We start from the raw sequence: 13,122 nt of genomic DNA, 5'->3' as shown, positions 1-13,122 counted from the left end.
ATAAGCTCTTAAAAAAAATTAAAATGACAAGAATGATCAGAAGGTGGCAGTGTGACTTAATACTGCCAGTTTAAACAGGACGTGTGAGGTAGACGGTGAATTAAGATGTCTGGTTGCTGTCATGTATAGAGACCAAATTGTCCCCAAGAGAATGAAACCAGATGATAACGTGCAGATGACTCACGCACACAGTGCATAATGTTACAGAAGATGTAGATAAATTCACCTTCTCACCAGCAGTTTTCTTTGTTGCGGTTGCCAACAAAATCATCCATGGAGGCCTGCAGGGAGCAGTGGAGACAGAGGAAGTCATTTTAGATTGAACAGTGTGTCTGCAGGTTACGACAATGACACGAGGAAGAGCTCTGCACTCACCTGCATGAGCAGCCTCTCCTTCCTCAGTTTCCTGTAGAAGAGGAGCACGTCTGGATCGGCCCTGACCACGCGGGGGTCAAAGTCCATGACCCGCAGACCCTCCAGGCTCCGAGCCCGAGACAAGGCCACGTAAGCTTGGCCACTCTCAAACACACGAGCCAGAGAGATTTCCACACAGTCCAGCGTCATTCCCTACAATGGATGGTCACAGGTCAGAACGACAGACATGCAAGAATTTATTAGCATTTTGTAGTTCATAATAAAGCAGTTTACGTTGATGGATGGATATACCAGTATTTGATTGAACCGATTTATTCACAGCTCTCCAGTATATCAGTATTACGTTGTTTAGTAAAATGTCATGCAGCTAGCCAATTAAGCTACTTGCACGTGTGACTTATAAGTGTAAAGTGGTCACCTACGTCAAACCTGACAGGGCAGGTATTTCAAGATTCAAAAGCTACATGGGCAATGCCTCCACCCCGGCCCTGTTATTCTCAGGTACTATAATTCTTGTGTCCTCATTTCCTCTGAAGGGATGCAGGTGTGGGATTTCCTTTTTATATATTTCCCTGTGCCTTGGCTCCTCTGCTGTAGATCAAATATTGGCGACACATTGGTCGTGACCAATGAACTCAATTACCCAGCGGGACCCCTTTTCCTTGCTAACCAATTTCAGAGTCTGGAGGTCAGGTCAGATGTAGAATGTGCTGTGGGAGCAGAGCGGGAAGCTGCGGGCAACACAGCCGAGTGATTGGTGGTGACAATTGCAGCTCATTTGTGGGTAGCAGCAGTAACACTGGGTTAATGTTCACGGTGTCTGGCCGGGCCTCTATAGCAATTTCCCCCCATCAAATAGCATGGAGTTTCTCTCAGCAGTATGATTTTTAAATGACGAATGATACCTCAGACACCGTGGCCTTAAATTCTTAAATGTGGCTACTTCTCCAAATAAATACTGGCTGCCCTTTTTATTCCACTAGGGGGCAAACTGAGCCCAGTTTTATGAGAGCAATACAGCATCTCTAAATTCATGCTCAAAACGCTCATGACATTAATAATTGTGTCATTGTTCTTTCATCACCAACTAGTACAAAATACTGGTTTAAAAAAAAAAAATTAAAATGTTTGTGTGAAGTTTGATTTAAGATGTGAAAGATTGTAGATCAGTGCTGCTTGATAAATACCAGCCAAGGACAACCTGTGTTCACCTGTAAACCAGATTAACGTGCTCTCACTCCGTTAAATGCCACAGCGATCGGTCACAATGAAAAGTGGGATTTGGGAAAAGTAGTGGCATAAATAGCAGCGTGCACACTGAACAGAGGAACTGTTTAAAACAAGACTGAAGCTGTGTTCAGAGTCCATATACTACATACCCACTCATCAATGTATACAGAAAACGGCCAACTTACTATCATTTTATACCAACAGGAAATGATACAATATGCGTGATGTCGGATTTCAATCAAACAGCAATTTTGGAAAGCCATAGCCAATTACTCCACAAGACATTCAAATGTTTTTCCTATGGTTTAATGTACTTTGAAACGGCTCCAAAAAATTACTTACATCCACAAAATTCATTTGAATCTTCTTCCAGCTGTGAGCAACTCCTCCATTTCCTTTGTTTATTGCATTGTGGGAGAATAGAGTGCATCAACAACACACTCAAATCAGTGGCATTCTTCTGTATTTGGCCACTTTTCTGGTGTGAACACACAACATACTCAAAACCTGCTTTAATTTAAATAGCCAACTTCATGACAATGGCTAAAAGAGTGTTTTAGAAGTTTATATACATTTTATGTTCCCACTACTGCGTCAGAGATAAACCCATTTGAAAGGAGATTCATTGGTAATAGAACGCTGCTGGTGAATTCAGAGAAACTATTTGTCTGAACACAATCTGTATTTCTGACATCGCTCTCATCTTCCCTCTCCTGTTGTTCTTAACCTTGGAGGACGAGCAATAATGAGGACAACGATTGAGCTTCAAGGCCGGCTCAGACTGCAATCAAACCGTCAGATATTTTTAGCTGTCTAGAGACGACAGCAAATTCAGTACAAAAGAAGGTTTTTGGCCAATTAAATTAAAACAGTCATTCATCAAGCGAGTCGTCCATTCAAGAGATACCCACACAGAACACTGGCGTCCTGTGACAACACTAATCAAGGTCTTCCAGGAAGAGAGATTATTAAAAATAAATAAATAAATAAATAATCAATCATAGTGATTTGGTGATTGTTTGTAGCTCAATACACTGTGTGGCTGGGACTGAAACCTGCACTCACCTGGCTCTTGTGAATGGAGATGGCCCAGGCCAGTTTGAGTGGCAGCTGCTGTCGACTCAGGTGGATCCCGCCACCAGACTTAAACACCCAGCGCTCAGGCTTCAGCACCTCTGTAATGCCACACAGGAAATGCACACGTGGGAGTCCTGAGGAAACAGGAATGAGTCATGGAGGGACAAAAAAAAAAAAAAAATTACCACCACCGTCGTTAGTGAAAAGACCTAATCTGTGGCATTTTCATTAAAGTCATTTGCCTTTTTGTTTCTAACGATTTCAACATGAAAAGACCTTAAGTTCTTCAATTAAATATCCTCCAGTGATGTTTTTCATATTAGGTGACTGCAGTGCCAAGGCTGCTCTTAACTGTAGGTGTTTAGCATTTACACCGACGGCTATGATTGGCTGACAGGGTCCAACACATACACCATGTAGAACTATTCCTTCAAGGAGTCGTCTGCAACCTCTCGTCACTATGGATATATTTACAACTAAATATACAAGATTTTCAATAAATTCCAGCTTTTCTGAGCAAATGTTTCTGCAATATGTTCCAAGATGATTGAATAAATAAAATACGTACCATGTTTTCCAGACTCAAAAGCCACCACGACCCCTCGTGCTCCGTTCACCAGACCTCGAGCGACATCCAGGTTCTTTGTCAGCATGACCTTAAAAAGAACAACATTTAAATGCACGGCATCTCTCAAACTGAGCGCAGTATTTGACACATCGAAAGTACAATGTTGCATGCAAAATGCTGGAGGTACGAAAGATTGTGGAGAATAAAAAGCACACACACACACACACACACACACACACACACACACCTGAGCTCCCACTTTGAGTTGGATCAGTCTGCTGACGGGGCTTTGAGTGTCTATTGTCTTCACCAGGGCTGGGTCACTGTCCAGTGCCTCAAACACTCGCACTGACCCTAAGTGACAGGAAGAGAGTCTTTACACCGGCGACTAATAATGTGAAATATTGTAAAAATAGGTAGTTTCATATACAAAATATGAATGTTTATAGTTCAACCTTAATTGCCCAAAATACAGCCTTAAAAAAACTGCTGCCACAGAAGGCCAAACACACTCCCCACAGTTTCCTGATACAGTCGACACACAAATAAAAGTATACCAGAACAAGAGGCAACAGGAGTCAGAGAACAAGTGGCGTCCAGCTGAGACTGAAAATACCCCTTGAGAGGAAACAGGTTTCCACACGGTTGCCATACCTGAGGCAAGCCATGGACAATTGCCAATTTTCACCTGGATCCAAGCCAAAGAAAGCAACACCTGTTTCAAACTGGGGGGGGGGGGGGGGGGGATATTCAGACCTGGCAGCTGCTGGAGTTTGTTCTCGTTTGTGAGCTCCACGTCGTCCTTGTGTGTGCACAGCCTGGTCGCTAGAATGCCGTCCCTCTCAATCTGATTGTAGGCGCTTTCCGTCAGCTTAGCGGCGACTTCCTCCGTCACTCTGAATGGTGTTGAGACAGAACTTGATTGAACTTTTCCTTTAGAAAAACTATTTTTGAAGCATAGCAAACGTGTTCAGTAGAATATATAAAAAAAAAAGTCCTGCAACGGCTCAACATAAATAGCTAGACAGCACATTATCCTGTACATTTGGTATAAAACATTACACTCTCATTAGCTGTACAAAAATGGAGCCATAATTTTACCTGCCCACCCTCACTGCCTGCAGGAGGGAGATGAAGGACCGATCCGTCTGCCTCCGCACTTCTGTTAGCTCCATGTTGAGCTGGATGACTTTACGCCAACTCCTGGCCTGAAGGTTCATAGAGGGGAAAGGTCTTGTTTAATAACACCCATTAATGCTCTTCAGTAAGTAGGAAAGAGCATAGACCATCATGAGTAAGACTAAATTACTCAGTTAAGTACAGACTCACACGAGCAGTTACTGAAGTGGAGTACACAAAATATATATGATATTACAGAGCTGAATGAACAGTTTCATTATAATCTTTAATTATAAGAGCAGGATTTACTGCAGAATTGTATGTTGAATTGCAATGGATCATCGAGTTGTCAAAATGTTCTGGTATTTCAGTGCGAATTACCTATTCGTCCTCAACCCCATCAGCTTACTGACACACAGCGTCACTAAAACGACAAACAAACAGAAGTTGTAAGATCCACGATGGTCTGACCTGGAAGCAGAAGCTGGCCTTTTCCTTTCCCTTAGAAACTGGAGGCAGCTGGAGGAAGTCGCCACATACGATGAGCTGGATGCCTCCGAACGGCTCAGTGGACCTCCTCACTGACCTGCAGGAGCGCAGTGAGAAGATGCATGTCAGTGAAGATGAATATAGCGATTATATGGCTGCAATTTAGGATTATTTTCATAGTCTATAAAAATAGCCGTTACAATTTCCTAAAGGCACAAGGTGATGTCTTCAAATTGCTTATTTTGTCTGACAGCCTGAAAATATTCAATTTACAGTCACATAAGACACCTTAACCAGTTGGTTCCGCTCTATTTTGTTTTCCTATTAGTTCCAGACTGCTGGTGCTGCTTCTAATATAAAACATCACAATAATAATATTTATACTTGCTCAAACACTGAGGAACACCATGCGTGAACAGATATTGAAGAAGAGACTGCCCCCACGGTGTGTTTGGAAACTAAACATTTAAAAATGTAACACTGCAAACATTAAGAGTATGAATTACTTAACATAGTTTCAGTTTTATGAATTATGAATGTTTACCCAACACCAGCTGTTTGAAAGAGCATTAATGAATGAAGTCATATCAATCACCAGTGACAAGACATTTATTTGTATAATTTATGTAAAGATGTCAAGAATGGTTCAATTAGTCAAATGTATCATTAGGTTTTGTGGTTAGGGCTAATTGTCCTCACATAAAATACTCATCATTCAATCATTATGCATTGATGAAAATGTTTTTTGGGTTTAGGCAATGACTTCTGTCTACAGATTCTACACTGTACACTAAACTTAAATTACAGTGAGTTTTACAGTGAACAGCTGCAGCCGCATAGGAAGCAAATATGAACCTGCATTAACCAAACATGTGAAAGCTCTCCAACAGAAAACATGCAACTGCTTTGCTAAAGACTTTGTAAACCTATATCATTATATACTGTAGTATCATAAAGTGAGTTTTTTGAACATTGAATTTGGCTGTGATGTTCAGCTTTGAGTCTAATCTCACCTGGCCACCGACTCGAGCTTGTCAAAGAACTGGGCCTCCACCATGGAGACCTCGTCGATGATGAGGTGTCGACAGGTCGTCCAGTGCCGCAGCACCCCGGGCCTCTGAGCCAGCTCGATGCACTGCTCCAGTGGGGCAGAGCCGGAGCCAATACCTGGAGAGAGCACAAATACAGAGGATGGGAAGACAGACTGTCAGACGAGGCACAAATGAATAACACCAGTGCAGATACTCAATTCACAACCTCTACTTTATATTGAGATTAAAAACATCCGTTCACGTGGACAGACATCTGAAACGTCCTCCATTATATTAAAAGACTCATAATCTGAAATACGACATAACACAGACACTGTAACGGAGTCAAGGGCTTCAGCTGTACTTTAAAAAAGTAAGCGCAAAAGACGAAATAGATGCAAGACCCTTTTCTTTGTATGGAAGTTACAGAAGGGCGCAGGACTGAAGCCTTGATTGACAGAACATTTCAACTGTTTTGATAAATTGTGTCAGTGATTCTTCAAGGAAAAAATGCCAAACATTGACTGGTCCCAGTGTCTCAAGTGTGAGGATTTGCTGCTTTTCTCTGTTTAGTATCATTGTAAACTGAGTCTCTTTGGGTTTCAGCCACCTTGGGCTCTGGAGAATCATGATGGGCCTTTGTTCACTATAGATTTGAATACTAAAATGATTAATCCAGAAAATAATCAGCAGATTAAACAATAATGAAAATAACAGTTAGCTGCTGCCCTGCCTCGAGCTTTTCTTTAATAGGACATTTGTCCGTCAATAATACTGCCTAGTTTCAAGATGGGCCTTTGATGAAACCAGCAAATTGACCAATTATTTAGAGAACACACAATAAAACTTGTTGATGTGGGGGAAAAATAACCTCTGCGTGTCTCTCACTAATGATGTACCATTTCCAGAAACACATTTGTGTCAGTCTAATCTATCTAAATCTAATTTTGTTTTTTAAGACGCAAAGACTGACCAGCAAAGTTGTGTAATGTTGTTCCTCCAATGTGACATGCAGCCACTCCTGTGCTGGCAGTGGCAAAGGTGCTCTTTGGAGGAAGAGATCCCATGATTCTCTTCAGTAAGAAGGACTTTCCTGTACCTGAAAAACACACACATTCATATTAAATTAGAACAGACAATTTCACACAAACAATAAAAGTTGCCAGAGGAAAAACACCATGAAACATTTCATGAAAGGAAGAGGAGGAACTTAAGACAGTCAAAATGTATCATATATGCAAGAGTATCTTTTTTGTTTTTTTAGACAGAAACTTACAAAAATAACTAGATTTACTGTCACACACTTACCAGCGCTTCCAGTGAAGAAGACGTTCCTGCCACTCAGCACAGCACTGAGGACAGCCGCCTGTTCTTTATTCAGCTTACGTGATGACAGAGCCAGGATGGGCTTCTTACTGGGGTTGGCCTTCACCTGAAATCATCAAAACACACAGCCGGTGAAACACCATTTAACTGATTTCTGATTCTGATAACAGAGTGTGTGCGTGTGTGTGCGTGTGCGTGTGTGTAACTCACTGGGCTGAAGTTACAGTCACTCCTCGACCTTTTGACCTGCTGCCCTGTTCCTGCCACAGAGGTCTTATTGGTGCGGTCTGCCAGCCCTTTGGGAGCCACTTTACTTCTCAGCTCATTGACCTTCTGGATGTCCCTCTGCTGCAGGGGGCTGATGGCCTCGAAGCTGCGGGGCAGGCCGGCTTTGAGTTTCTCTCGGCCGCTAAGAGGCTTGCTGCTCTGCCAGGCCTGGTGCTTGATGCTCAGGGTTTTGAGGAAGAGGTTCAGCTGGTCGGCGGGGCAGTTGGAGATGAGCACCTGAATGTTTTCAGGGAGGAGTTTCACGGTGCACTTCCCGTCTCTGGCGAACTTGGTAAAGAGTTTGAACTCTTTCAGAGAGTAACTCTGTGGGACTTTCCCGTCGTGGACCCGGAGGATGATCTCTTGGAACTCATTCCGGCCGAGAATAACGGAGGCTTTACGCATGACCTGCCTCCGGGTGGCCTGGCCGGAGGGGTTCAGCTGCTCCACCGTCACACAGCACCGCAGCTGGGCACCGTCCTCCCCGGCTAACATTGCAGCGACTTTCTGCAAAACACAAGAGTTCACAGTTATTTATGAGAAGCATTTTGCTCAAGCAGTTTCATTAAAGGTTTAAACAAAACGTTACAGTGCGGCGGCGGCGCATGAAACAGTAAACCAAACTGTGTTTTAACAGCCTGAACTGAGACAATGAACGTCAGTCAATCAACACAAACATTAAACATCGTGACCTCGCTAGATTATAATGCAACAATTAACATGCCTGCGCGATCGATGTAAACTTTAAATGTACTTACGGGAAAACTTTTAATTCCGCTCTTCCCTTTGTTTTTAAGTAAGTTTTAAGTCCTAATCTTTGTCTCTTCCTCTCTCTGTGCAGCTGCTCCCCAGTCTGTGAACGCGAGCACCGATTTTCAAATTGTCAACTGCGTGAAATAAGCCAATAGCTGAGCGACGCTCCCGGCCAATCAGGAGGAGGAGATTTAACCTAGCATCCAATGAAAGACGAGAACGGACGCCCCCGTTGCTGCGTTGACCAATCGCTGGTATTACGAGTGCCGACGTCATTTTTGTGTGATAAACACATGGCTACCCGGAAACTTCTTTCACGATAACGGCGTTAAATACAACATGAGATACAGACGGGCGTTTAAAGTAGGCCGAATAACTCGGCTTCTTTTATTTTCTCTGTTGCCTGAACTAATGTGGGTCACTGTGAATCTCAGTGTTGTACAATACCAGTCAATTGTTTCTAACAAAGTCCAACTGTAGCCAACAAAGAACATGATGGCTTTTTAATAACTGCTCCCTCTGTGAGGTCACAGTGATGATCTACTGTTGCCCACGTGGGAATAATGGTGATGGAGGAAGATGAAAGAAGGGAAGGGTGAATCCAGTGTATACAGCTATTTTAAAATCTGTCTGTGCAATATACAGATTAAAATGAATCACTAATAACCTTTTGCAAGAACAAACCAGCTTTGGTATCGTCATCATTTGTGCTGTAAGTGGTGCAGTTGCGGTAAATCCTCAAAAAATGCAGACTGTTTTTAATTTTTACAAGGTCACAACTGGAATGTTTTTTTTCTTTTAAGTCTCAAGTCTTTAGAGATTCCAGTCCAGGGTCTGCAGCTCTGATTTCAGTTGTGATCATGAATATTAATGATGAAAAATGAGGCACAAACAAACAGTCAAATGTTAACAAGCAGGCTCTTCTTCATTAAATGTCTTCATGTCAGAATCCTGTTATGACTCACCCGCACACTCTCATTATTTTTCAATAACACACACACACACACACACGCATCCCATAACAACAAACCATTTATCATTTTCACATTGCTGTACTTTCTGTAGACCGTGTGAAGCTTCCCAGAACCCGATGAGAGTGGAGAATGTACCTCCACAGTTGAGCAGCTGCCATTAGACAAGGTTGACCGAACCCAATACATTTTAAAGTGACTAACACCCTGATCTTTCAGCTGGGGGGCAATAAACTGTGAGAGGCCCAGGTGAGGGCATTTGATAAGTGTGAGTCTGGAGAAATTAGTCCCACTTACACATAAACCATCAGCCAGGATCTAGTTGATGTGTCTGGAAACCAAAATGTGACAAGGAAGAAAAAGTAATTCATAAAGCTGATTCATAAAGCAAGACATGATCCTGACGTAGCCCAAGCTTTTATAGGTTTTTAAATATCGTCACTGCCTTCATATATATACGGTGGGTGACATGTAGACAAACTTCTTGCTCTGAAAATTGTGCGTTAAAGAACAAATCACAAGTCAAGCTACCTGTTCTGGCTTCTTGCGTCATTTGCTCATTAGACTCCATATCCTGAGCCTGTCACATGAGTAGGTGCTGCTGCAGGCATGTGGAGGGAGAAAAATGTTCTCATTTCTACAGCTGCTGTTCCTCAAAATAATAATCTCATCCCCGCATGTGATGCTTTGCATATTTTACTATAAACATTCAAATGCACCATGAAAATAATATCCAACTTCAAATGGAGTAATATGTTTCAAATAACAAAAAAATATAAAAAATATCAGAAAAACTCCTCTACAGGCCTCGACATACATGAAATATATTATAAAATCGTTACGGTTATTGTTAGCAAGCATTTGGGTATCTGAGCAGACACAGACCGACATTATCATCCCACTGGTGTTTCTTCACCAGCTAATCGCTAACATTGTTTGTTTGTGACCTCTTTGACATTACATAGTCAGATTCAGTGTTAATGTGAGAAATATCCAGTAATACAGCTTTAAAGATGTCATTAAATGGCTTTAACATCTAATCTGTCTTCCAGTGCCATGAATTCAAATAATCCTCATAAATGTCACATAAATATTGTATTGTTTTACCCCTTTTTTGCACACAGTTCTTTATGGAATAACGATGAATAGCCTTGCCTGGAGCAGCCTTATAGATGCAGTACATGTACTTCCATTTTAACATAAAAATGTGAAATCTTTGGCTTTAATAAGTTTCTGTCAGTTTGAGTACTAGAGATGGTCTGAAGACGGGTCCACTCTCAGATGGGATTATGTCTGCTGAAATGTAGCTCTGATGACCTTTCTGCAGGAAAAATGTTAACCAGTGTTCTTCTGAGGCAAGACCTTCAAGCTAGGCTGTAAAATTTCCAGTGGATTTAAAATGTGCTCAGCAGAACGAGAGGGCTTTTTAGAAACGCTTTAAAGTTTCCATCTTGGAGATTATTCATGCGGATAGAACATTTGTGTTATGAAAAGCAACACACTCTGCGTCAGGCCGTCCTCGCCAACAGTTCGATTGGTTAACATTTTCAATTGTAATCCGAGGTGGTTTGTTCCCCTGCGGGCTGTGGAGTCCAACATGGGGGCTTTAAGTTGACTGTGCTTGTATGATCTGAACAGAAGGTACATTTATAGTAAACACGAGCCTCTGATGTTACCGCAGATACTCCGGCCCGTGTGGTAAGTGTGCATCACATGGCTCTGTCGAAACCACAACAACTTTTAATACTCTGTATTCCAGATAAACAGAAAACGAACAGTGGCAACATTGATTTCCCAGCATTGCGTGAAAATGGAAAGGTACATCTAATGTGCATTACAGGAGCGGGTATTTAGAAGCTTTTAGTAATAAGTGCACAGTGTGCTTTTAAATGCTTTTTGAGCTCACAGAGCCACTATTCCTCAGCAGTAGAATGCATTAGAGCACATTTCCATTAAGGTTGAGTGTGTGTGGTTGTTCTGTTTTTAAATATCCAGATGACACAGGAGGAATCCTACAGTGACCTTATTGATGGCCTAAAGGAAATGTATTGATATTACATTAAAAAGCAAATAACAATGACTCACAAGATAAATGTGAGTTTTTTTGAATTGAGTATTGTGGGGGTTGTGCTCATGACATCATTTTGAGGCTGAATAAGAACTGTTTCCTACAATGTGTATTAGATTACTCTGCTGGGTCATAAGTTAATAAAGGTTTCATCCTGGCCCTGAACACAAAAACACAGAGCAAAGGTGCTGAAATGGTGCCACCTGAAAGCAACATTTGCATCATTTCCTTCTTAATTTTTCTTCCTTTCCATCCTTTTGCCCTCTCGCAGTGCCTTCGCCATGCTGTGTTTCTGTGCAGTAATAGAGCTACAGACAGGACAGAAAGAGAGACCTTACTCGTACTCTGTCAAAGTAAAGGGCACATTCATGCCTGCTGACTAATGTAAGTCCACAGAATCTCTTCCCAGTCCAGCAGCTAATTATGTGTCGCTCTTTAATATGCACTCTGGGGTGGGAAAGAGCAGCTACAAACCAAGCAACTGGTGTTAGTTTGAGGCTTTCACTGTATGTGGTTTGTGTCTGGTTGATTCAGTTTGAATTATTTATGCGGATGGATGTGGTCATGAATAACAAGGTGTAAGCTTATCTCAGTAAACCCTCCATGTTCCAGAAGAGGGCAAAGAGAGGAAAAACTTTGTTAAGTAAATCAAATAGTCAAGAGTCAATGTTTCTTCACATGACTCGGTCTGTTCTTCTCTCTGGTTTAAGTACAACAAATACTTCCTAATTCAAAATAAGTTTCAGTGATTGGATTTCTGCTTCTTTGCGTCCAAAGAAGGCTCTTCATTGGGCAGTTTGAAAAGGAAGAGTGGAAACACGATCACACCCATCTCTGCTCTTAAGTTTCATAACCTGAGCATGTGATATATCCATAAGGCATTTTGAGGTTTGTCTATAGTAAGATTAATTAAGAAATAATTCAAATTGAAAACTCATTTCCCAATATGTTCTACACAATCAAATTAAGTAATACATTTTGTTTTCATTTCCATTCTGCAGCTCATTATTGTCATTGAAATTTGCAATATATTACATAAATGAAACTTAATGTGGGATGGACTTTGCATCTGCATTTTTAAATTGGAAGACAATGTGCTACATAACCCTGAAAATGAAAATTGAAACTGGCTTTTGCATATTTAATACAGGCGGTCCTGGACGTCCACATTGTTTATGCATGCAAGACCTTCCGTACATAAAGCAGTAGGCTATCTTTATATTTATGCAGTAAATCTTACACACCACTTTGATATAGCACCCTGAAGAAGAGAGGGCCTCCTTTAGAAGAATCATGTCTCATTATTTCAGAAGTGGAACAACATGGCTTCCAACTCACCCTATATCTGCTATATCTGAGAACGCAAATGCAGACTGTGACATTGAGCCCAGTGCAGTAATAACCCAATCCTTTCCTTACATCTCGGACTGTCTCTGGCAATTAGATCCTCTGAGGGAAGGGAAGTGCCTTGAAAGGGGTGGAAGGTACGTAGATTGCAACAAAATAGAGGGATGGATAGAGATATTAAGGATGAGAGGCCACCAGTGAGAAATGTCGCTTCATCATAAGTGCAAAAAATACAAGGCAAGTAGCAGACTCCAAGTGATCTATCAGTAGAGGATGCCCTCCATTAATTGTACAATATACCCACTGTATTTTTGAAGAAAAGGCTGCAATGGTGACCAAACTTGCATCTACAAACCTCATACAATATAATTGGAACAACACATGGGAAAGACCAATATCACTGGCAAAAAATAAAAAAGCACAAAGCTACAGATGTACAATATATAAATTCAACGAATAGAATTAAATTCCTTCTCTGAAAGACAGAGGGGCGGAGGTAAG

General features: G+C 41.6%; 1 protein-coding gene across 1 annotated transcript; it reads right to left on the bottom strand.

Annotated features, from left to right (window-relative positions):
* Positions 1–230: 230 nt before the first annotated feature.
* On the bottom strand, positions 231–7,977 carry pif1 (PIF1 5'-to-3' DNA helicase homolog (S. cerevisiae)). The gene is made up of 12 exons (XM_070919531.1): positions 7,426–7,977; positions 7,198–7,321; positions 6,863–6,988; positions 5,872–6,025; positions 4,841–4,955; positions 4,352–4,458; positions 4,007–4,146; positions 3,498–3,604; positions 3,251–3,338; positions 2,671–2,816; positions 376–567; positions 231–281 (listed from the first exon to the last, which is right to left on the bottom strand). Exons 1-12 carry the CDS (start codon positions 7,975–7,977, stop codon positions 231–233), a joined length of 1,902 nt encoding a protein of 633 aa, XP_070775632.1.
* Positions 7,978–13,122: the final 5,145 nt, after the last annotated feature.

The sequence above is a fragment of the Enoplosus armatus genome, chromosome 14 (genome assembly GCF_043641665.1).
Source record: "Enoplosus armatus isolate fEnoArm2 chromosome 14, fEnoArm2.hap1, whole genome shotgun sequence".
NCBI lineage: Eukaryota > Metazoa > Chordata > Actinopteri > Centrarchiformes > Enoplosidae > Enoplosus > Enoplosus armatus.
Note: the sequence above shows the minus strand (reverse complement) of the source record. Positions and strands in the feature narration are given on the sequence as shown.